We start from the raw sequence: 23989 nt of genomic DNA on the forward strand, positions 1-23989 counted from the left end.
TTGACACTAGAGCCACATTCATACCCAGACGCACTCACTAACACACACACACATTCATACACTGATCGGTAAGCAATTTGAGGTTAAGTGCCTTGCCCAAAGGCACATCAACCTGTGGCAGGAGGAAGCTGGAATCAAACCCACAACTTTCGGATTGCAAGACGACTATTCTTCTCACTGAGCCACAGTCGCCTCGTAGTTAATAACTTGTAGTAACTTCCTGATATAAGTAAATTTTGGACACACCATCTCATTCAAAGAGTTTTCTTTATTTTCATGACTATGAATATTGTAGCTTCACACTGAAGGTATCAAAACTATGAATTAACACATGTGGAATTATATACTGAACAAAAAAGTATGAAACAACTGAAAATATGTCTTATATTCTAGGTTCTTTAAAGTAGCCACCTTTTGCTTTGATTACTGCTCCGCACACTCTTGGCATTCTGTTGATGAACTTCAAGAGGTAGTCACCTGAAATGGTTTTCACTTCACAGGTGTGCCCTGTCAGGTTTAAGAAATGGGATTTCAAGCCTTATAAATGGGGTTGGGACCATCAGTTGTGTTGTGCAGGAGGTGGATACAGTACACAGCTGATAGTCCTACTGAATAGACTGTTAGAATTTGTATTATGGCAAGAAAAAAGCAGCTAAGTAAAGAAAAATGAGTGTCCATCATTACTTTAAGAAATGAAGGTCAGTCAGTCTGAACAATTGGGAAAACTTTGAAAGTGTCCCCAAGTGCAGTCGCAAAAACCATCAAGCGCTACAAAGAAACTGGCTCACATGAGGACCGCCCCAGGAAAGGAAGACCAAGAGTCATCTCTTCTGCGGACGATAAGTTCATCCGAGTCACCAGCCTCAGAAATCGCAGGTTAACAGCAGCTCAGATTAGAGAACAGGTCAATGCCACACAGAGTTCTAGCAGCAGACACATCTCTAGAACAACTGTTAAGAGGAGACTGTGTGAATCAGGCCTTCATGGTAAAATAGCTGCTAGGAAACCACTGCTGAGGACAGGCAACAAGCAGAAGAGACTTGTTTGGGCTAAAGAACACAAGGAATGGACATTAGACCAGTGGTAATATGTGCTTTGGTCTTATGAGTCCAAGTTTGAGATCTTTGGTTCCAACCACCATGTCTTTGTGTGGCGCAGAAGAGGTGAACGGATGGACTCTACATGCCTGGTTCCCACCGTGAAGCATGGAGGAGGAGGTGTGATGGTGTGGGGGTGCTTTGCTGGTGACACTGTTGGGGATTTATTCAAAATTGAAGGCATACTGAACCAGCATGGCTACCACAGCATCTTGCAGCGGCATGCTATTCCATCCGGTTTGCGTTTAGTTGGACCATCATTTATTTTTCAACAGGACAATGACCCCAAACACACCTCCAGGCTGTGTAAGGGCTATTTGACCAAGAAGGAGAGTGATGGGGTGCTGCGCCAGATGACCTGGCCTCCACGGTCACCGGACCTGAACCCAATTGAGATGGTTTGGGGTGATCTGGACCACAGAGTGAAGGCAAAAGGGCCAACAAGTGCTAAGCATCTCTGGGAACTCCTTCAAGACTGTTGGAAAACCATTTCAGGTGACTACCTCTTGAAGCTCATCAACAGAATGCCAAGAGTGTGCGGAGCAGTAATCAAAGCAAAAGGTGGCTACTTTGAAGAACCTAGAAAATAAGACATATTTTCAGTTGTTTCACACTTTTTTGTTCAGTATATAATTCCACATGTGTTAATTCATAGTTTTGATGCCTTCAGTGTGAAGCTACGATATTCATAGTCATGAAAATAAAGAAAACTCTTTGAATGAGAATGTGTGTCCAAACTTTTGGTCTGTACTGTAGATTAACACAAACCTACTTTTCTTGAATGCCATGCTCTCTTATTTTCTCCATTTTGGAGAGTGAAATAGGAGAAACAGGCCTCTGTGTAGTGTCATATTTAGGGAAAAGGATAATTTACTACAGATTGAAACTTTTTCAACGTTCTGGTTATCTTACATAAGTAACATTTATACTTCAGTTACATTTGTTTTATAAGAATTGTTAAGCTATTGCTGAAATTTTGTGAAAAAAACAATATTTTCTGATGTGGCATATATATCCAGTGAATCAGAATCAGAATCAGAATCAGCTTTATTGCCAAGTTCGTACATACAAACAAGGAATTTGCCCCCGGTACACTTTGCTCTTTTGTTCTGTTTTTGCATTACAGAATATACAAATTTACAATTTACAATGTACAATATACACATATCTAATAAAAAAGGTGCATTTGCAACATCTGTATGCTGTTGTTTTGTACTCTATTGAATGTTCATCAGAGAAACAGCCTGGGGGAAGAAACTGTCTCTGTGGCGGCTGGTTTTAGTAAACAGTGCTCTGTAGCGGCGGCCTGAAGGTAAAACTCTAAACAGTTTATGTGCAGGGTGTGTGGGGTCTGCAGAGGTTTTGGCAGCTCTTTTCCTGACCCTAGACCTAGACCTGTATAAGTCCTGGATGGAGGGAAGGTCAGCTCTGATTATTCTCTCTGCATTCCTGATTATTCGTTGCAGTCTGGACCTGTCCTGTTTGGTGGATGAGCCAAACCACACTGAGATGGATGAAGACAGGACAGACTGAATGATGGCAGTGTAGAAGATGACCAACAGCTCCTGTGGAAGGTTGAACTTCTTGAGTTGCCTCAGGAAGTACAGTCTCTGCTGGGCCTTCTTTCGAACAGTGTCTATGTGTGAAGACCATCTCAGGTCCTGAGAGATGGTGGTTCCTAAGAACCTGAAGTGGTCCACGGCCGATACAGTGTTGTTGAGGATGGTGAGGGGGGTGTATGGGGGTGGTGTTCTCCAAAAGTCCACCACCATTTCCACAGTCTTGAGTGGGTTCAGTTCAAGGTAGTTGTTCAAGGTAGATGTCCTCAAGTTTCAGTTTAAGACTGGACTACTGCAGTAAAATATGGATTTACATAAAGGCTTTTTACACGTCCTAAGTGACATCCTAGTGTCATGCAGCTGTATTAGACTGAGTTAAAAGTAAAAGTTTATTTCCTAAGATAGAAAAACTTTTTAACCAGTTTATATGTGTTACACTGAGAGGTGTTGGTGTGGAAAAGAAAACATTACTCTGGCTTTGCAGTACAGCAAACAAAGCTGATTTTGTTTAATTTTCAGGCCATCACAACACTTCTCAAAATGGCAGTCCTTCAGTCCGAACCCTACTACATCCAGTAGTCATCTTATATACATTCCAGACCCCACCCCAATTCAAAACAGCCAATCATCTCCGTCTTCCAGAGCGGGAAAAGAAACAAAGAAGTTAATTTTCACATTGATATTGAAGACATTAACAATTCTTTATCAAGAGTAAAACATTTAGCAAACTTGGTATGTGTACAGATACATATTTTACAAGTGAAATCATTTTTTTTAATTACTTTGACTTTCTACACAATTTCAACCAATCAAACTCCTGCTCTCATCAGCTCACTTCCTATATCAGAGCTGGGTTTGAGGCAGGCCTCCTCTTTAGCTGAACTCCAGATGGCTGCCACAGAAGACACACCCATATGGTAAACAAACAATTCAACAGTATATGAATACACAGTGTTTGCAATTAATCCCACACTGGAACTAATGTAAAAAGGTTAAAGAAGAACTTAGTGCTTCTTAACAATATGACAAACTGAATGTGACTGCACTGTTTGCTAATTAGGAACAATATGCATGTATCTGACTTAAAACCTCTGTGATTCAATTGGATTGACTTTGTAAAGTGCCTTGAGATGACGTGTGTGGTGAATTGACGCTATATAAATAAACTGAATTGAATTTGATTAGTGTTGCACATGGTTCTCAAACTGTGAGATTACCTCTGCTGGTACTTTAGCAATCTTTAGCTGTACTTAGTAGAAATGTTGGCAATATAATTAACTGAGTAAATGTAAAAGAATTAATTCTGATAATCACATTTTTCTTTGCTTCACTAGAAAACTACTGAAGTGAAACGTACAGAGGAGAAAATCTGGAAGACTCCCTGCAGAAATAGGAGATGACCACTGTGAATCAGAGACAAATGCTGATGGCTACATATGCTGCGTTCAATTTAGCTCGCAAATCAAAACTTAGAACAGGCAATGACATCGCTAACTAAATGTCATTAGTATAACATTAAGTATTCCTATACAAACTAAAAACAATGTGTTTTTCTGCATTTTGTACTTTCAAAAACTGTTTTTTCACTGAAGGAAGTTGTATAGAACAGCATGAAAGAACTAACATTTTTACTTAATCTTCCAATATGGCATGTAAAGAAGCCATATTGGATTTTAAAACCTCTCAATACCTGGAACTTCAATTTTAGGGGATAATTTTGTTCATTTTCCTGCATACAACTTGTAAATTTAAACGTTGTCCACTCTTTTTTCCTAACTTTGTTTTGATGAGTTAAAATCAAAACATTACTGTTGCACTAATACTTTAAAATGTTATTGTGGTTCTTGGACAACTTACTCTTAACAGCAGCCAATGTTATAAAAAAAAAAATGAGAGCCACTGGAGTATTTGCCTGGAGATCTTTCAATAACAATGTTTAGATAGCCGAATTAAATATAAAACTGTGAAAAGGATATTGTGTTAACTCGATTTTTTGTCACAAAAGTAGGTGCCTTATAAGAAACAATTATTCTGTAAGATGGTCTTTACATTACCAGTTTATGTTGATAAAATCCGTTTAAGCAGTTAATTAAATAAATCGGAACTCTGGAGGGTAACTCGATGCCTCAGCATGCGTGTCCTCTGGATCCCAACAGGCTGTGCTGATCGGAGGGAGGGGAGAGAGAGGAAGGCGCACAATTACCGCACCAGATGCAGCATGAGCAGCTCACTCTCCAGCAAGCGGACCTGACCGCCCTCAACGCCGCCGTTCCTCTTTCCGCTCCCGGGCTCCGGAGTTTTATAGAGTAAGCGTAGCTAATTTACACAGCCGAGGAAAAGCCCGATCCAGGCTCAGAAACAACGAGCGGGTTCCGTCCTCTGCGGCTCAGCGCACTGATCAGGTCAGTCACCTTCCGCTCGATGCACAATCTGCTGCGCTGAGTGTTGTGGCTACAAACTGAGTGACAAAACGCGAACAAAATCCTTAAAAGTCAACTGTTTTCATCATGACTGCTTTAAAGTTTTTTAGGTAAGATTATTTTTGCATCTAACATTGCTCTAGCCTGTTTTAAACCAAAATCAGCATTTGTGATTTATCTAAAGGAATAACAATTGTATTGAAACAATGTAACGCTGACTCCCGTTTAGTTGTACCCTACTGTATTATAATCCACTTATTCTAAAACGTGACTGACCCGATGCTGTTGAGTGTGAAGGTTGGACACTTTTTGCAGTGTAACAAGCTTCCCAGTGGCGTGCAAATTGGGGGTGGTGATAGAGAGGGGGTGCGGTCACAGCACTGACAACTGGCACACAGTCAGGTGTGGACCAGAGTGTATCTCTTGGCCACAGTACGAGTCTGAGTTTGACATGCAAACACCTGGCAGAGATTATAACCATCTAAGTGGTCAGAGCTTCTCTTCAGGTGAGTGCAGTTAATCGTTTGTTATTTTGGCTTTCTGTCAGAGTTCTGGGAGTTCTGCAGAGCTGGGAAACTGGGGGTTTGTTTTCCAAAAGAAAATACATACATTAGTAGAAGTGACTTGTACTGTATGTCTCACATCCTTATCTTGTGTCCTTATCTTCTGTGTCATATGAGGAATTTGTAGGGTATGCTAAACATCCAGGGACTTCTGCATTTGTGACCTGCCTTGAAAAATATAGTTGTGACTCAGCAATAATGCTCAGACAACCGTTGTTTCCCCCCCCCCCCCCGGAGTTTAGTGCTACTCACCAGATGTTCTTAACTGCTAAACGTTCATAACTTATTTAGAGGTGCACCGTTAAAATGTGTCCTGGCTGATACCAATTTCCGCTTAGTTAAAGGCCTGATTTGCTGATTTTGATCTTTTTTTCCAAGAACTATGACATGTTATAGAAGAAAAGTGATACAGGTTTATTCTTATCAGAAAATTAAGGAATCACAACATCATCCCAAGCAATACATCAAAGATCATTACCTAATATTTTTTATTAAACTCAAAAAAAGTTCAACTAAGTACTCGTCATTGAATTAGGCGTTTAGAGACAGAAAATTATGGTAATTGTTAGTTTTAATGCCTTTCTTGAATGGGAAGAAATAAAAACTTCAGATGTTTCAGTACTTGGTTGCTGATCAGAGCACAGGAGCTACCCAAGGAAAATAACCAATTGATTGGTGCATCTCACATTTTTACTATCAAATTGGTATTCAAATTAATAGGAAGTCCAATTAGTATCATTAGAATGTTAAATAATTTTTTCTTTCTTTCCTTATTTTATTCATATATAATAACAGTAAAAAAAGGACCAAAACAGATGATTAAATATAATATACCCATCAGTAAGTATAAACTGTTATCGTGATATTAATATTGTCTGTCTAATGTAAATAAAACATGTTTTATACATTTAGAGCAAATAAAACAGTTCGATAAGTATGTGTAATGGTGTAATATAAATGTAATTAAAATACATTATCCTCAGTATTTTTAGACTTGAAAGCTAATTTTAGTAGTTCCTATGTGTTGTACTTACACTGCCTTTTCACTGGTTTTCATCAAACAAGCACATCCAACAATCAGCATATTTTCACACCATAATTTATAATTATAGATTAACTTTAGATATATTCCTGAGGTTTACTGTCATCACAGAACCCTGTGCGGCATGAATAATAGCAATCAGAAAATAGCTGCGAGATTTTAGCCCTCAAGTGCTTAATTACTTTTTACCTACCAGATATGAGACTGTTAGAACAAAAGTTTATCAGAGGTTAAAATGTCATTACTAATGTATTATGGTTATTTCGAAGAGAGAAAACTCATGATAAACTTGTGGTTGAGAAATTGGAGAAGTTACACTTGGTTGCTTCCGTGGTTATTTCATTGAATTCACATTTTGCTTAGCTTTCATATTTGCTTGGAAAGAAATTGTTTTGCAAGCAATTTTCTTTTAAGAAATATGTGAAGTTTTTGTGTACAAAGTCTAGAAATGTATCTAAAATCCAAATGTGTCACAAATCTTACACGGCTTTAATCAGCTCCACTGAGACCCCTTATCTTGGGATAACTTGTCTCACAATCTACGCATGAGCGCCTTGAAGTCTAATACAGGTGCTGAAGCAACTCCATGGCCTCAATTATTCACTTATCGAGTTATATCATTCCTTAAGCTGGGGGCGTGTACATGTGGGTGTTAGAGGCCGCGTATATGAATGACAGAGAGAGATTTGGACTTTGTTCTGTTGTCATAAATGAAAGGAGTGTCTCAAGACGCTGCATATTATTTTTGTTGTTCGCCTCACGTGCTTAAAGCCAGTTTTTCATCTCTAAGGATAACATAATATCACCAGACTGAGGTACATTTAGGCGAGGTCACAATGGGGTTCATATTTTTAGTAGGTTTTATGTTGTTTTGTTATTAATTTTGGGGTGAGGGGAAAATATCTTGTTTAATTCATAAGAAGTGGCATATATCATGCAGTTATTAAGAGAGTGGCAACAAAGTACTGAAGGAAGGAAGACAGTCTAAACGTCTGCTTCTGCAAAAACATTCAGATAAAAGAGAATAGTATGCTCCAAATCAGCCCACAGATAATTAACAACCTCTGCCTTCTACACCACCACTATCCCAGTTAAATTCATCACAATTTTAATATGTACATTTTATCAGATAACAGTAATTTTTTGAATTGTTTAGTTTTAAGGTCATCAATCTGTTTTTTAAATTGAGTGTAATTATTAACTTCAGTGCCAATCATTTCAACATTTACTGTCTACATACAGCAACGTTTTGGCCACAAAAGGAGACTTTTATTGACATCAAATAACATTTTGGACATCAGCATGGATTGCAAACAGAAAATTTTAGCTGTACTTGTTAGTCTTTTATGCCGGCATACCGCTCTCAGACCACATTATCCTCCTCTCTGCTACACAATTTTAAGATTATTCCAAGATCTGTGAATTAATTATACTTCAATTAGGGTTGAGATTTATAAAACATGTCTTTTTTGATTGGTAGTTTTTTTGGTTGTTTTTTTTGCATTATTATGGTTTTAACTCATATCTGCATACTTTTCGGCTAGGAGACAAACAAAGTGAACAAGCGACCAGTTTAGTGATAGCAGAATCTTTCAGTGCAAACTGATACTTTGATTTAGGAGTTGTGTAGGCTGCACGTTTGCTGGGTTTTGTTTTCTCTTAATAGAGCACGGAGTCTTCCGTACCTCTCAGCTCAATGCTATGATCACAACAACACCTGCCATCTGAGACGTGATTCATGTTTAGGAAAACCTCAAAGCAAATGTTCAGTTTCTACCTTTTCATACTTTGCATTAAATCTGATGTACATATTTGTCCAGCTATAATTGTAGTTATTTCTTTTTTTTTTTTGTTATCGGTCCTGTCTCATAACTGTGATGTTTAATATTAACAGCGGAAGCTTAGAGCAACACACATGAGCCGGTTGCGTCATCTTCGTGACATCATTTCTATATCTCCTCTTCTAGCAAAGTTCTTTGACTTGTGAACATAAAAGCTAGATGAGAACAATAATTTTCTATCATTTAGTCAAATTATGTTTAGATCACCCTGTAGGTTCTTTCGGTTAGAAATGTCATTATACAATGTTTACCACCTTATGAAACTGTTAGACTTTCTGCTCCAAATCATCTTTGTCATGGTAGATGCATTTGCATTTAAATTTGTTTTCATGTTGGCCTGCTCTAGTTGTTATCCCCAACAAGGTTTCTCATTTTTTGTTGTTGCTCCAGTTTGTTTTCCTGTCAAACTGTTATTGTAATGTCACTGTGGTCTCTGACCTTGGTAGTTACTGTATGAGAACAATGATGTCAGAATGAAAGACACAATAGTAAAATGTATGCTAAAAAAACCCAGATGGGTATTAACAGGAATTGTGGTTTACTGTCCCTAAGTCAGGAAATTGCATAACTGAGCTTAAAGACAGGGACACTTCCAAAAAGGTTTAAAAAGGGTGGCCAAATAATAATAACATCCGGGTGGCACACTAAAATGAAGAATGTATTTTAATTTGAGATTCTCAGGTTTGCAAATGAGTGATGGATTGGCTGGAATTGGTGGAATTGGTAAAAAAAAAAAAAAAAGCATTATTATAAATACATAGGTCAATAAATACGTGAATAAACAAGAAATAAATAAAAAAATAAACTTAAAAATAAGCTTTTCTTTAGTTTTTTTATTTATTTATTCATATGCTGAAAACAAAATGCGTATAAGCCCCTGTCGACACTAACAGATATTTGAAAATAATGGCCACTATGGCATATGTTAAGTTTAAAATAATAGCCAATTATTATAGCCAAGTATTAAGAAGGGATTATTTAGACTCATAAGGCTCACCAATCACTGAGGCTGATGGTGACTGTGGCTCAGTAGGAAGAGTAGTTGCCTTGCAATCAGAAAGTTGTGGGTTTGATTCCAGCTTCCTCCTGCCATGTGTTGATGTTCCCCTCGGCAAGGCATTTAACCTTACGCTGCCTACCGATTGGTGTATGTATGTGTTAGTGAGGGCACTGTAAAGTACTTTGAGTGGTCTGACTGGAATGGTGCTATATAAGTTCAGACCATTTACCTGACAAAGTCCTGAATGCATTTTGCCATCTCGAAGATGACAGCACATTAAAGACCTTTTGACTGCATGTCTTATAAAGCATCTCTGAACACATTGAGAGACAGAAGGGTGCAGTGTAGCTCTTTATACCAAGGATGATATGTATTGTTTCGTATTTTATTGAGCAAGTGTGTGCAAGTTCAGGAAATTACAGAAAACATTGAAACTGGCACTGACAGTACCAGTTTTCAGTGAGGCATCCAACTAAGGTTTTAGAAAAAATTCACAATTTGTTATTCGTCTAGCAACATCCCTAGTCAGACAGTGATTTTGCTTACATTTTATGACCTGTCATCATGTCCAATCCTGTTAAATTAAATGTGACCGCTTTTTTTCACATTAAAATTTGGGTAATGCTCCACTTTAGATTGGGATTTCTTTGGTTCAAGTCTATAGGGTGTTGTGTTTTGCTGCAGCAACACAAGCACTGTTGGTTAATTTACCCATAAGTGGTTTAAATGTCCTGATGGATAGGTGCACAACCCACTCTGATAAACACTGGGATATTCGCCCACTGACAACACCAGTCTTCTTGCCAATGAACTTTAACACAGATATTGGTCAACCGACAGTAGGAATATGCAGCAACCTTTGTCCTAATAATCTCTCTAGAAATATGTGGGACTAAACAGCAGCTCCTTACGTCGAAATCCTGGTCTCTTTTGGGAACTCACTGGTGACTCATATATTTTGTGTGTGGGGTTCACAGTTGGTTCCCTGGATGTGGCATGACCCGGGGCATCAATAGTTCAAGCCTTGCTGGCAGTGATGCAAAATGTCAGTAATCCACCCCCTCAATTTAAAATTGGATAATTAATGTTAAATGTCAAACAATCATGGAAGTAAAACAGGAACAAGGATTGCCAAATGGCATCACACTTTCTGTAAAACGTGTTTCGTCTTTTTGTAGCTCTAGTTACACATGTTGTCGTCACCTTCTAGTTGGGGCTCATCTTAAATATATGGATTGTCAAACTTCCTTTGAAGCACAAGAATAGGAAACAATTTTGAACAGGATGCTTTAAGGTGTTCATTAGGGTTGAACAATGAAACACTGATTATATGTACAATTTTTCACAATATATTCAGGTGTATTTTGGTTTCAGGACTTAAGGTGTAACATGGTTTAAATAAAAGGTCAGTTTCTGTCTCAAATTGACAGATGTTCATAAACTGGCTAAATAAAAAAAAATAAAAAAATTTGGTTTGAAGCAAAAATTTAGGACCAGCTGTGAGAGTTAGCACCTCTGTTAGTTAGGTAAAGTGACATACATCTCAATGCTGCTGGCACAGGACAGAATGTGATAATAACCTTAAGTTAAATACCACAATTAGATTGTGTCACAGCATTTACACAAGACCTAAACATTTAACATTTATGTACATAGACCATAGACCTTTGGAAATATACAGGTCCTTCTCAAAATATTAGCATATTGTGATAAAGTTCATTATTTTCTATAATGTAATGATGAAAATTTAACATTCATATATTTTAGATTCATTGCACACTAACTGAAATATTTCAGGTCTTTTATTGTCTTAATACGGATGATTTTGGCATACAGCTCATGAAAACCCAAAATTCCTATCTCACAAAATTAGCATATTTCATCCGACCAATAAAAGAAAAGTGTTTTTAATACAAAAAACGTCAACCTTCAAATAATCATGTACAGTTATGCACTCAATACTTGGTCGGGAATCCTTTGGCAGAAATTACTGCTTCAATGCGGCGTGGCATGGAGGCAATCAGCCTGTGGCACTGCTGAGGTCTTATGGAGGCCCAGGATGCTTCGATAGCAGCCTTTAGCTCATCCAGAGTGTTGGGTCTTGAGTCTCTCAACGTTCTCTTCACAATATCCCACAGATTCTCTATGGGGTTCAGGTCAGGAGAGTTGGCAGGCCAATTGAGCACAGTGATACCATGGTCAGTAAACCATTTACCAGTGGTTTTGGCACTGTGAGCAGGTGCCAGGTCGTGCTGAAAAATTAAATCTTCATCTCCATAAAGCTTTTCAGCAGATGGAAGCATGAAGTGCTCCAAAATCTCCTGATAGCAAGCTGCATTGACCCTGCCCTTGATAAAACACAGTGGACCAACACCAGCAGCTGACACGGCACCCCAGACCATCACTGACTGTGGGTACTTGACACTGGACTTCTGGCATTTTGGCATTTCCTTCTCCCCAGTCTTCCTCCAGACTCTGGCACCTTGATTTCCGAATGACATGCAGAATTTGCTTTCATCCGAAAAAAGTACTTTGGACCACTGAGCAACAGTCCAGTGCTGCTTCTCTGTAGCCCAGGTCAGGCGCTTCTGCCGCTGTTTCTGGTTCAAAAGTGGCTTGACCTGGGGAATGCGGCACCTGTAGCCCATTTCCTGCACACGCCTGTGCACGGTGGTTCTGGATGTTTCTACTCCAGACTCAGTCCACTGCTTCCGCAGGTCCCCCAAGGTCTGGAATCGGCCCTTCTCCACAATCTTCCTCAGGGTCCGGTCACCTCTTCTCGTTGTGCAGCGTTTTCTGCCACACTTTTTCCTTCCCACAGACTTCCCACTGAGGTGCCTTGATACAGCACTCTGGGAACAGCCTATTCGTTCAGAAATGTCTTTCTGTGTCTTACCCTCTTGCTTGAGGGTGTCAATAGTGGCCTTCTGGACAGCAGTCAGGTCGGCAGTCTTACCCATGATTGGGGTTTTGAGTGATGAACCAGGCTGGGAGTTTTAAAGGCCTCAGGAATCTTTTGCAGGTGTTTAGAGTTAACTCGTTGATTCAGATGATTAGGTTCATAGATCGTTTAGAGACCCTTTTAATGATATGCTAATTTTGTGAGATAGGAATTTTGGGTTTTCATGAGCTGTATGCCAAAATCATCCGTATTAAGACAATAAAAGACCTGAAATATTTCAGTTAGTGTGCAATGAATCTAAAATATATGAATGTTAAATTTTCATCATGACATTATGGAAAATAATGAACTTTATCACAATATGCTAATATTTTGAGAAGGACCTGTAGTAATAGTTTTTAAGTACTTATTGTGCAGAACATTATGTTTTTCTTCTGTTCTGCTTTTAAAGAATAACACTGCTTATTTAAGAAGCATATATATGCTGGCTAATTACTCAGGCTTTCTGCTCAGGTACCCAACCTGCTTAACAGAGAAGCTGCTAATAGTTTGCAAGCACTAGTTTTAAAACAGCATTACCCCATTAAAAATAATGTGTGGTTCTCTTTTGTTCTGTACTTTCCGACTTTCCATGTTTTTAATGACATGAAATATTTACAAACAGCCAACTTTGACTTTCTTGTAAGTCTCTGTCTTTCTGCCAGCCGTCTGACAGTGTTCAGTAACAGGCTTTACTCTTTGCTACATACTTCCGAAGAAAACTCTATTTATTTCAACACTTTCTCTGAAAGTTTTTGGAGCTTTAAAAACATAACTTTTTTCAGACCTCAATAGCCGCTAATTGACTACACTGCAGACTCATTGAGGTACTAAAATCAGCTTGTCAAGCTTCTAAAGTTGTTTAAACCAAGCAGAGAACAGCATAAAATAGCCAGTTTTTGGCATATTACTGAAAGTTTATATCAATATTATATGTGGCTGGTTTTATGCATTTAGTTTTGTTTAGATAATATGCCACTGAGCCCATTGGTTTCAGGTGTCTGGCCTGACACCGTCGCCTTTCAACAAACTAACCCATGCTCTCTCTTCCACTTTCCTTAAGTGTATCTGAATCAATCTCAAAATAAGTGCATTATTGCTTTTCTGCAATATGTAAAATATTTTTAATAATTTTTCTCTTTTGAAACAGTGTAATTATGCTGTTACATCTGAGCTACACATTAATATAAAGGCTGTGTGTCAGAATTAACATTGGGGCCAAATTGATCCACACCTGACATTTCATTGCTGACTGTCATTCTCAAAGGTGATTAAGGAAGCTGGTGTTCTCTGGAAATTTTCTTAAATGCAAGGTTGCTAGAGCTCGTCTAGAAAGTTAATAGCTTGAAAGTTGTGCACTTTGTTTTTTTTGTTTTGTTTTTTTTTTTACAAAAAGTGATTATATAGTAGCTAGTTCACACCTAATTGGATGACTAGGCTAAGTTGATTGATAATAGTTATTTTCCTCAGGTTATCTCACACACCACAATATTGATAGAAATGATATGGTTATATTTTATTTATTAAATCATGCATTTTTACAGTAAAATGTCCAGTCTTTGTACCTGCCTTGCACTAACATGTTAACTTTTTGACATAAAATAACAGTATTTGTACTTCCATGTTTAAATTGTATACCATTTCCATATAACTCTTATTTCATCCATTCAGCAAAGGGATAAAGACTTTGCATGAATTGTGGAGTAGGTCAGCAAACACTTAGGGTAAGTCCTACATCTTCCTCTGTAGTGAGTAGATTCAATACCTGTTTCCTGTTTGCATTTTCCTGGCAATTATATTTAAAGTATGTTCATTAAATCTTTGACACGTCATGTGTTTCTTTGTTATTGTCCGGCTAAACACCAGCATAAGGCAGCACACTCCCGTCTTTTCCTCTTTGCTTTGAGTATCAGGGCACGACCCTTCCCACGTGGTACCTCTCCCCTTTCCTACCATTTTGCCCTCCTTACAGTCTATGCATGTGTTAAAACACAAGTTTATCTACCTAGGATAACAGAATAATAATGAATCTGCTTTAGTATAGTGGTTAAGACAACTGTATACACAGTATAGGTTCTTTATTTTAATATCTATGCTCTCTGTTATCCTGTTTCTCTTTTGCTCCATCCTTTTTAATCACCTTTTCCCCATTAACTGTGCATCACCTCTCAAACATAAATGTTTGTATATATCTATGACTGTGTTTCTGTGTGTGTTTGAGGCGGGGGGGCTGGTCATCCTTCCCTTTATTCAGTGAGGAAGATCTAGAGCCTCAAGGGACTCATAAACCATTAACTCATAACTATTTGAGGGAATTAGATGAAGGTTCATGTCCTCAGATACTTGTAGAAACTTAGATTCCCAGAGAGCAGCCAATGATCAAGACACTAACACTCGAGACATCTTTGCTATAATGGTGCCAGCTCTCTCTGATTCTATGAGGCCCGGTTCACACAAATGTCCCTATTATTCAAACTTTCCTCAGTTCCCGGCTTTCCCGGAGGTGGGAGTGGAATACGTCCCTGGCTGAGGGCTCTGCCGACGTTCCCAGCAGCCGGGAGAGCTTCGACCAGATTCCGTGGGATGTTGGAGACATAGAGTCCGAGTGGGTCATGTTCTCCGCATCTATTGTCAATGCTGCTGCCCGTAGCTGCGGCCGTAAGGTCTGCGGTGCCTGTCGCGGCGGCAATCCCCAAACCCGGAGGTGGACACCGGCAGTAAGGAATGCTGTCCAGCTAAAGAAGGAGTATTATCGGCTGTGGTTGGCTTGTGGAACTCCTGAGGCAGCTGATGGGTACTGTGAGGCCAAGCGTGCCCTGGATGTGGCAGAGGCAAAAACCCAGGCCTGGGAGGAGTTCGGTGAGGCCATGGAGAAGGACTACCGGTTGGCCTCGAAGCGATTCTGGCAAACCGTCCGGCGCCTCAGGAGGCTGACCGTAGAGTGTGTTCCAACTACAGGGGGATCACACTCCTCAGCCTCCCTGGTAAGGCCTACGCCAGGGTATTGGAGAGGAGAGTCCGACCGATAGTCGAACCTCGGCTTCAGGAGGAGCAGTGTGATTTTCGTCCCGGCCCTGGAACACTGGGCCAGCTCTATACCTTCTACAGGGTACTCGAGGGTTCGTGGGAGTTTGCCCAACCAGTCCACATGTGTTTTGTGGACCTGGAGAAAACATTTGACTGTGTCCCTCGTGGTGCCCTGTGGGGGGTGCTTCAGGAGTATGGAGTCGGGGGCCCTTTATTAGGTGCCATCCGATCTCTGTACAAGCGGAACAGGAGTTTGGTCCGCATTGCTGGCACTAAGTCGGACCTGTTCCAGGTGCATGTTGGACTCCGGCAGGGCTGCCCTTTGTCACCGGTCCTGTTCATATGGACAGGATTTCTAGGCGTAGCCAAGGGCCGGAGGGGGTCTGGTTTGGGGACCAGTGGATTTCATCTCTTCTTTTTGCAGATGACTTGGTCCTGCTGGCCCCCTCTAGCCAAGACCTACAGCATGCGCTGGGGCGGTTCACAGCCGAGTGTGAAGCGGCTGGGATGAAGATCAGCTCCTCCAAGTCAGAGGCCATGGTTCTCGACTGGAAAAGGGTGGCTTGTCCTCTTCAGGTTGGAGGGGAGTTCCTGTCTCAAGTGGAGGAGTTCAAGTATCTCGGGGACTTGTTCAAAAGTGAGGGAAGAATGGAGCGGGAGATCGACAGACGGATTGGTGCAGCTGCCGCAGTAATGGGGGCACTGTGCCGGTCCGTTGTGGTGAAGAGAGAGCTGAGCCGAGAAGCTAAGCTCTCGATTTACTGGTCGATCTACGTTCCTACCCTCACCTTTGGACATGACCTTTGGGTCATGACTGAAAGAACGATATCCCAGATACAAGCGGCTGAAATGAGATTCCTCCGTAGGGTGGCCGGGCACTCCCTTAGAGATGGGGTGAGGAGCTCGGCCATCCGGGAAGGGCTCGGAGTAGAGCCGCTTCTCCTCCACATCGAGAGGAGCCAGTTGAGGTGGCTCGGACATCTATATCGGATGGCTCCTGGACGCCTTCTTCGGGAGGTGTTCCAGGCACGTCCCACTGGGAGGAGGCCCAGGGGACGGCCCAGGACATGCTGGATGGTCTATGTCTCTCGACTGGCCTGGGATGGCCTTGGGCTCCCCCCGGAGGAGCTGGAGGAGGTGTCGGGGGAGAGGGACGTCTGGGCGTCTCAGCTGAGTCTGCTGCCCCCGCGACCCGGTCCCGGATAAGCGGAAGACGACGAGTACGAGTACGAGTCCTCAGTTCCGTGCTTAGATTCTCCCCCCAGGTCCTCACCTGGTTTCCATGTTTCGCTTTACATCTCCACAGTATTTAAGTTTCTCAGTTTTTGTCATTCTTTGCTGTATTATACTGTTTCTCGTGTCCTGGTTCCTGTGTTTATTTTCCTCAATTTAAGTCCTTCATTTTCTTCATTTAATATTCTATCTTCAACATGTGTCTACCGATGTGCTTTTGCCGCCGGGAGCCTTAACAACCTTCAAACATGACATTCACGGGTAAACAAAACGTCAAATCCGTACAAAGGTTAAAAAAAAATCAACATCAAAAGCATTTCCACCAAGGGGGACAATTGCTTCATATTCTGAAATCTTACCAAGGAGTCAGCAGTCGCACTGGTCCACCTGTGAGCCATTTAGAATTTGACTTTTCATCTGACAAGCAAAGTAACTTAAATACATTACTGCAAAGATGTACTGTCCCCCTGACAGATTTTCCCTGTTTTTGCTTTTTTGTCAAATATATACATATTTCAGATTATCAAAAACATCCCTTACTTTAGAAAGAAGTATCAGAAAAATAAATCCAAACTAACTTCAAAAAGTAACTTGCCTGTTAAACCAGTAATTGTTTTAAGGGCTATCAATTAGTTTTTCATATATTGCTGTGGGGAAATTTTAGCACACTTTATTTTCAGAATTGTTTTAATTCAGCCACACTGGATGGTCCTCTACTATTAATGGCCTGTTTAAGTGTAGGTCACAGCTTCACAATCGGATTGAAGTCCAGACTTTCACTTGGCCACTCCAAATTTTCCAAGTCATTTTGTTTTTTGGGCCATTTGGAAGTGTACTTGCTGCTGTGCTTTATATCATTGTGCTGATGAATTACCCAGGGGCGTTGAGCTTAAGGTCACAAACTGATCAGAATCAGCTTCATCTCCAAGTTTGTGCATACAAACAAGGAATTTGACTCCGGTAAACTCATGGCCGAACCTTCTCTTTCAAGATTTTCTGCTAGATAGCAGAATTAATAGCTCCATCAGTTACATCTTTGTCCAGCCCTAAAGCAATAAAGTGGGCTCAGACATTTACAATACCTCTACAACATATGACAAAGATGTTATTTGGCAAGTGTGAGATACGTCTTTGTATTGTTTGGGTTTTTTTTTGGCCAGTGGTGATTTTAGACCTTGAACTTTACAGTTTATCTTAATTTTTGTCTCGTTCTTTTTTTTTTTTTACCGTGTCCTGTCCGGCAGAGTAGCGCTCAGAACTGTTGCCTGAGTGCAAAGAAATTGCCCAACAGATTTACTTTCACAAGCAGAGCATCACAGCTAATGCAGCCGTCCACGCACGAGCAGATCCAGCCATGGACCCAGCGCCCGCCCCCGGGCCAGGACCACAGAAAGCAACAGTGGAAAAAAGGCCACGGCGGACCCAGTTACCGGGCACCTCGACAACCTCACCCCCAAACCCCGGGGGGCGCAAGTGGCACCCCGCATGGCCACCAAGCAGTCCAGCCGGCCAGCCCCTCCATCAAAGCGGGGCCACATCCCAATCAATGCCGGCTAAGACCCCCCTGCCGGAGCCCGGCACCCCCCCCAGCCGGCAGACCAGTGCCCAAACCCAGGGGCCGAGATCCAAGGGAACCCAAGTGATCCCAAGAGAGCCGAAACGCCAGCCCAGCACCAGACAATCCCCAAGACCCGACCCCCAAGCCCAGCACAGACCCGACTAGAGGGCCCACTCCCTCTCCCGGCCTCCGACCACAGATGGGAAATAGCGAACGGGGGTGTGAAAAGACCTCAAGCCTGCCTCCGCCAGCTCAAATGTGGTGTTGATGCGTGTTGTTGTAGTGTGCATTTAAAAAGAAAAAACCCTCAATGTCTACATGCAATTATACCCTTAGAGGTGAGCGCAGGCACCAGAGGTTAGGCTACTAGGATATCTTCCCTCCTGATGCCATTGAGTGCACCCACCCCCAAGACCCTACATGGGAATGTCATGAAAATGTTATAAGTGAGAGTGTCTAAGTTGTACAATAAAATTGGGGCACAGGCTGCCATGGGACCGCAGAGATTGAAAACTCTTGCAGCACTCCGATGGCACACCCGCACCCCAAGGCCCTCCGTGAGTGGTATTGTGATGGAGCTGGTAGAGGGAGGTGTCTGGGGATGGGGAGGGAAGGACTGGGGGGCAAACCACTCTCCCAGGGAGTCAGCTCCCTGGCTGACCCCAATAGGCACCCCCGTTTGCCAAGTCCCAACAAAGGAGGGAGGCAGAGGCACATCTGCCGGGCAAAAAACTAGGGACAGGTAACAGGCCCCGAGAACCAACTGAAAACCAGGACCAACGTCCCCAGCCCCTCAGACCCGAACCCCAGCCCCATTACCCAGTCCGCCGCCCGAAGTAGCCACAGACCCCCAACAAAAAGGACCCAGCCAGAAGCGCCAAAGCGGCCAAGAATGCGGCCCCACTCCAAACAAAGGAGCAGACCAGCCAGCCCAACGCAACCGAAATACGCCACACAAAGGAGGGCACATTACCAGCACGCCCAGCCATCCCCAAACCCAAGGGGCAGAGCCAACAGAGCGCCCAGCACCAGACAGCAGCCACAAGCAGGGCAACAAAACACATCCCACTCCAACACCAAGGCCGCCACCAAACTGCACCCAACCCAAAACGGCAGGCCCACCCAAATGCAAGCTCCAGGCCATGATGGGTACATGCAACCCCCCCCCCCCATAGACTGGCGAACCGAGACCACCGGGCCAGCCGGGCAGTCAAGCAGACCCCACGATGCACCACTACCATGCCCAAGGGAAAGATTTTTGTCTCGTTCTTATCGTTGAATCTTGAACACTCACCTTAAGTGAGGCAAGCTTTTGATATTTTTCTGGGGGTTTTTTGACCTGCTAAATGAGTCGTCTATGTGTCATCTGAGAAATTTTGTTAAATCAGCTACTCCTGGAAAGGCTCTACTCTGTTCTAGAATTTCTCTATTTGTGGCTACAAGCTCTGACTGTGGTTCTCGAGAGTCCTAAAGCCTTAGAAATAATCTTTTAAACCTTTTCAGACTGATAAATGGCAATTACTGTGTTTTTTATCTGTTTTAAGTGTTCTCATATTTTTGGCATATAAAAATTTAGGAAAAAACATACCTCAACTGCAACCTTTACCTCTTGTCTGTTCATTTTGTGTAACTCACACAAATAGTAAAAAAACACATTTCTGGAAATTCTACACTGTTTTTACAAACAGTGACAGATCAGGCACCACATGGTTTACCAGCTATTATTAAGATTTCATAAACAACTTTACAATTTTATTATGTAAGTAACTTGTTGCTTTTGGCACTTTCATATGTTAAAGTTCCAAAGTTGTTAACTGTGTTTGGCACCTTACTTTGAACGAACCTATTCAGTGCAGGGGTCCTAAAACATCACGTTCAAATGTCTAAATATGACCTCTAGATAAGATCAGAGGCCAGGAATTACCGGCAATGAAGAAATACCTCAACCTTTTTTTTTTTTTTTATTTCAAATGAAATACTTTGATACTTAATTTTTTTGTATGTTATGTTCACAAAAATGATAGGACCCTAAAAATGAGGTGTGGACATTGTCCAGGTTGACGTCCCATTCAGTCCAGATCCAGATAATGTTCTGGACTTAAAGAATCGTCGGTTTAAGGTTTTGTTATGTTAGATATTATTTTGTTGCACTACAGCTACACTACAAATCACAGACTATATACATACTTCTTCTCATGTGCTCTTGCAGTTTAGCTTCATGGTAATTTGCTCTCGCTTGGCTAAGCACAGAGGATATTTGCATGTAGGTCAGCCATTCTCACCCCTACTTTTAATGTAGGGGTTCTTTCAGACAAACAATGTCTGAAAGAACATTTTGTCTTTTGGAAAAGGTTAGGTATTTCAATAAAACAGTTAATATGACTAAATGTTGACCAAACTTTAAACAATCTAATGATGCCTTGTCCGGACATTTTTAAAGATTTTAGGGATTAATAGCTGAAAACCTGACGAGTTGGATTCTCTCATTGCTGTCATATTTAAATGTTTGTTCAAGCAGAAGGTATGCAAGCTTAATTACAGCCTTTCAAATTTCAGTCAGTTTGTTAGATGTCCTATATGTTTTACAATGTGAACTGCAGCTATGTGCTTCATTCACTTCATAGATCAACAGCAATTAGATGTGAAATAGGATAAAAACCAAAACTAGATGTTGGAAAATGAATTCTGAGTCATTAGGATGAGGTCTGACTCATCTTAATTTCATCATACAATGTACTTGAAATGTAGAGGTTCACTAACAAAGAAAAAACAGTCTAAATGCAGACTGGAAAAACAACTGTAATGTCTGATCTGATCAGTCATTTGTGACTGTTGTTTCCCTCACCTGAGACAGTTTCAACTTGCACATGTGGTTTTTCCTTCACACAACCTGTACTGTATATGTTTTCAACTGGTAGAACACAGAGGCAGATTTACCAAGATGTGAGCAGTCACATTGTGTGAGCTTTTATAGCTGAGAGTTTTTAAAGTTAAATGACAAAACGAGAAGTCATCTGTAGTAGCAACTACATTTACAAGTTAAATGCATTATTTCAGTGTAACTTTATCTAAATGGTAAAAGACCCACAAATTTTCTTAGTAGTTTCTCCAAGTCGAAAATTTATGAAAAGTGAAACCACTTAAAATGCCTATCAAAGCTTTACCCTTTTTGACAAAAAATGTTATTATTACAGACAGGTTTGGAGTCTCTGGAGTGATTTTGAATGTCATATTCAGTCGATGTTTTAGCACAAAGTACTATTGTGTGCTTTCTCGTTTTTTGTATAATGTTTGGTCATGTAAATTTGATGCAAATTTAGAAAAAAGCAAATGTTTCATATCACTACAAACAGGAAAAACACTTGTCTATTACAAAGAAAAATATACATTCAAAGTGGAAAAAAAAATAATTATATATATATATATATATATATATATATATACAGAAATATTTGTGAATTTTTTACACAGTTCCAAATTGTTCAAATTTTACTTACTCGGCCCTTTGCCCCTAGCCAAAGTAAAGAAAGCCTAAACAAAGACTCAACCAGAATGACCTTTTAGCTACATTAAGATAGAAATACACCAATCAAATCAAAATTGTATCTCCTATTTTAGTAAAAGCTCACAATACCTTTTTTCTTAAAGAACTATAATTTATGGCATCCAAAATATTTGTTCTACTTTCTAGTTGTATCATATAAAGGTTGATCACCAGATAAGCCAGACAAGTATGTTTTGGAGATGTTCAAAAAATTTATCATATGAGCACTGCAGCCCCCCCATATGCCATAGATGCTGCATGTATGCACCACTGTAACAGAATCAACAAGACTGCTATTCAAGTATCACAGCAATACCACATAAATAACTAATAATAATAGATTTTATTTGAAATGCACTTTACATTTCCAACAAAAAAATCAACTAATAAAAACAGGGACATTAAAATGCAGATGAAATACACAAGTAAAAGTCTTGAGGCCATTAAATTAAAAAGAAAAAGACAAACAGGATAAAGCATTAAAAGTAGGCCATTAAAAACAGTGGATAGAAAGGAAGGTTTTGAGACCTCTTTTAAAATGTGTCAGGGTCTGTGGAGCCTTCAGATGTGGACGCAGTTTGTTCCACAACCGAGGTGCGGCGCAAGAAAAGGCCCTATCTCCCATGGTGCAGGATCGAGTCCTGGGAATGAGCAGGTCAGTGTAGAAGAACGAGGAGAGCATGTGAGGGTCAGTGAAGGGTGAGAAGGTCTCTTAAATAAGATGGCACATTACCATGCAGGCATTGGAAGGTAAGCAGAGAGATTTTGTAGATGATCCGGGCAAAGACGGGATGCCACTGAAGAGAATGGAATATGGGGGTGATGGGTATAGACGAGCCTTTCTGCATTAGAGAGGAAGAATGAAGGCCGGAGTTTAGCAATATTTCGGAGGTGGAAGAATGAGATTTTGCATTTGTGCTTAATATGGCTTTCAAAGGTGATCTGTGGATCAAAAATGACACCAAGATTGGTGACCGTACCTGAAAGATAAATGTTGTGGCCAGAGTAGGTAATGTTGAGAATTTTTTTTTGTTGAATCTGATGTAAAGTACCAATTTGAATCACTTCGGTTTTTTAACTGTTAAGATAGAGAAAGGTTTGCCGCGTCCAGGGCTTGACATTAACATTTTTGCTTACCGGCCACTGTGGCTAGTGGTTTTCCAAAGTTACTAGCTACTCAGCATTTTCACCAGCCACAATGTTGTTGTGGAGAATTTATGATTACTATGATTAAAGCTGACTATACCATGCTAAAGTTTACTTGAACTAGATTTACAACATTTTTAAATGTAAATGACCCTTTTACACAATCATATCAAGACTATATAAAATATTTACCACTTCAGGTCATTATCAAGCATTCAGCTCCAATAAGGTTCTGTGCAGGGGCGTTTTTGGGGTCTAAAAACATTGGGGGCTTTAGCCCAAACCCAGAATATTTATATTTCCATAAGACAGTTTATAAGTAATTTAAAGTTAAAATAACATAGGACATATTGTTCCCTGTTTGAGGCGCTCAGTGCAACTCTTCGGGTAATGAACGAGGCAGGTCAACGGCCCTGGAGTGAACTGCTGTTCTGGAGTTCTCCAGAATGGAGTCCATCTCTACCTGTGCACGTAGTTGCGCATTCGCGGTGCCGCGAGTGCGCAAATAAGTATTTTTTGTTTCTCCTTTTAACTCATCATCAGGTTAGGTGGAACGGGAGGTGACTTTGTGGAACACAATTGAAAAAAAACCTGATTATTTTTAAATACAAATGTGAAGTCCAATACCATTTTGTGGTTGCATCTTTTTAATACTTCTAAATTTCATCTATCAAGAAGTCCGGGGCTATTCAGAAACCTCTGGGTCTAACGACGTGCCTGGTTCTGTGTAAAGCTCCCTATATATGAAAATGTGCAGTGTACAAAGTAGAAACATATTGTTTCTACATTACCGCCCCACCCCGACATAACTGTGTTCTCCACAGGGACCGCCCTTCTAAAGCGACGTCGGTCATGAACGGACCAGAGAGCAAACACCGTATGCAGGCGGGGCTCATGGGAGTTGTAGTGTCGTAGTGTCACATTTCAACTTGCTTATTATTTCAGATCCCATTTGAGAAAACTACAATTACAAACTGTGTATATACAGGTGCTTCTCAAAAAATTAGCATATTGTGAT

The 23989-nt window shown here is 40.8% G+C and overlaps 1 protein-coding gene across 3 annotated transcripts in view; it reads left to right on the forward strand.

Moving 5' to 3' along the window:
- Positions 1-2819: 2819 nt before the first annotated feature.
- The window catches only part of pparg (peroxisome proliferator-activated receptor gamma), a 58153-nt gene continuing 36983 nt past the window's right edge, over positions 2820-23989 (forward strand). Inside the window, exons 1-2 of one of the 3 annotated variants that reach the window (XM_047347668.1) lie at positions 2820-3573; positions 4813-5058. Coding sequence is in view for 1 of the 3 variants with exons in the window: in XM_047347667.1 (XP_047203623.1) it covers positions 5528-5582 (55 nt within the window). In the remaining 2 variants the exon portion in view is untranslated. Of the gene's footprint in view, positions 3574-3650; positions 5059-5484; positions 5583-23989 lie in introns of those variants that run through there. The other 2 variants (XM_047347669.1, XM_047347667.1) reach the window with 2 other exon arrangements.

Source organism: Girardinichthys multiradiatus, chromosome 20, assembly GCF_021462225.1.
Source record: "Girardinichthys multiradiatus isolate DD_20200921_A chromosome 20, DD_fGirMul_XY1, whole genome shotgun sequence".
Taxonomy (NCBI): domain Eukaryota; kingdom Metazoa; phylum Chordata; class Actinopteri; order Cyprinodontiformes; family Goodeidae; genus Girardinichthys; species Girardinichthys multiradiatus.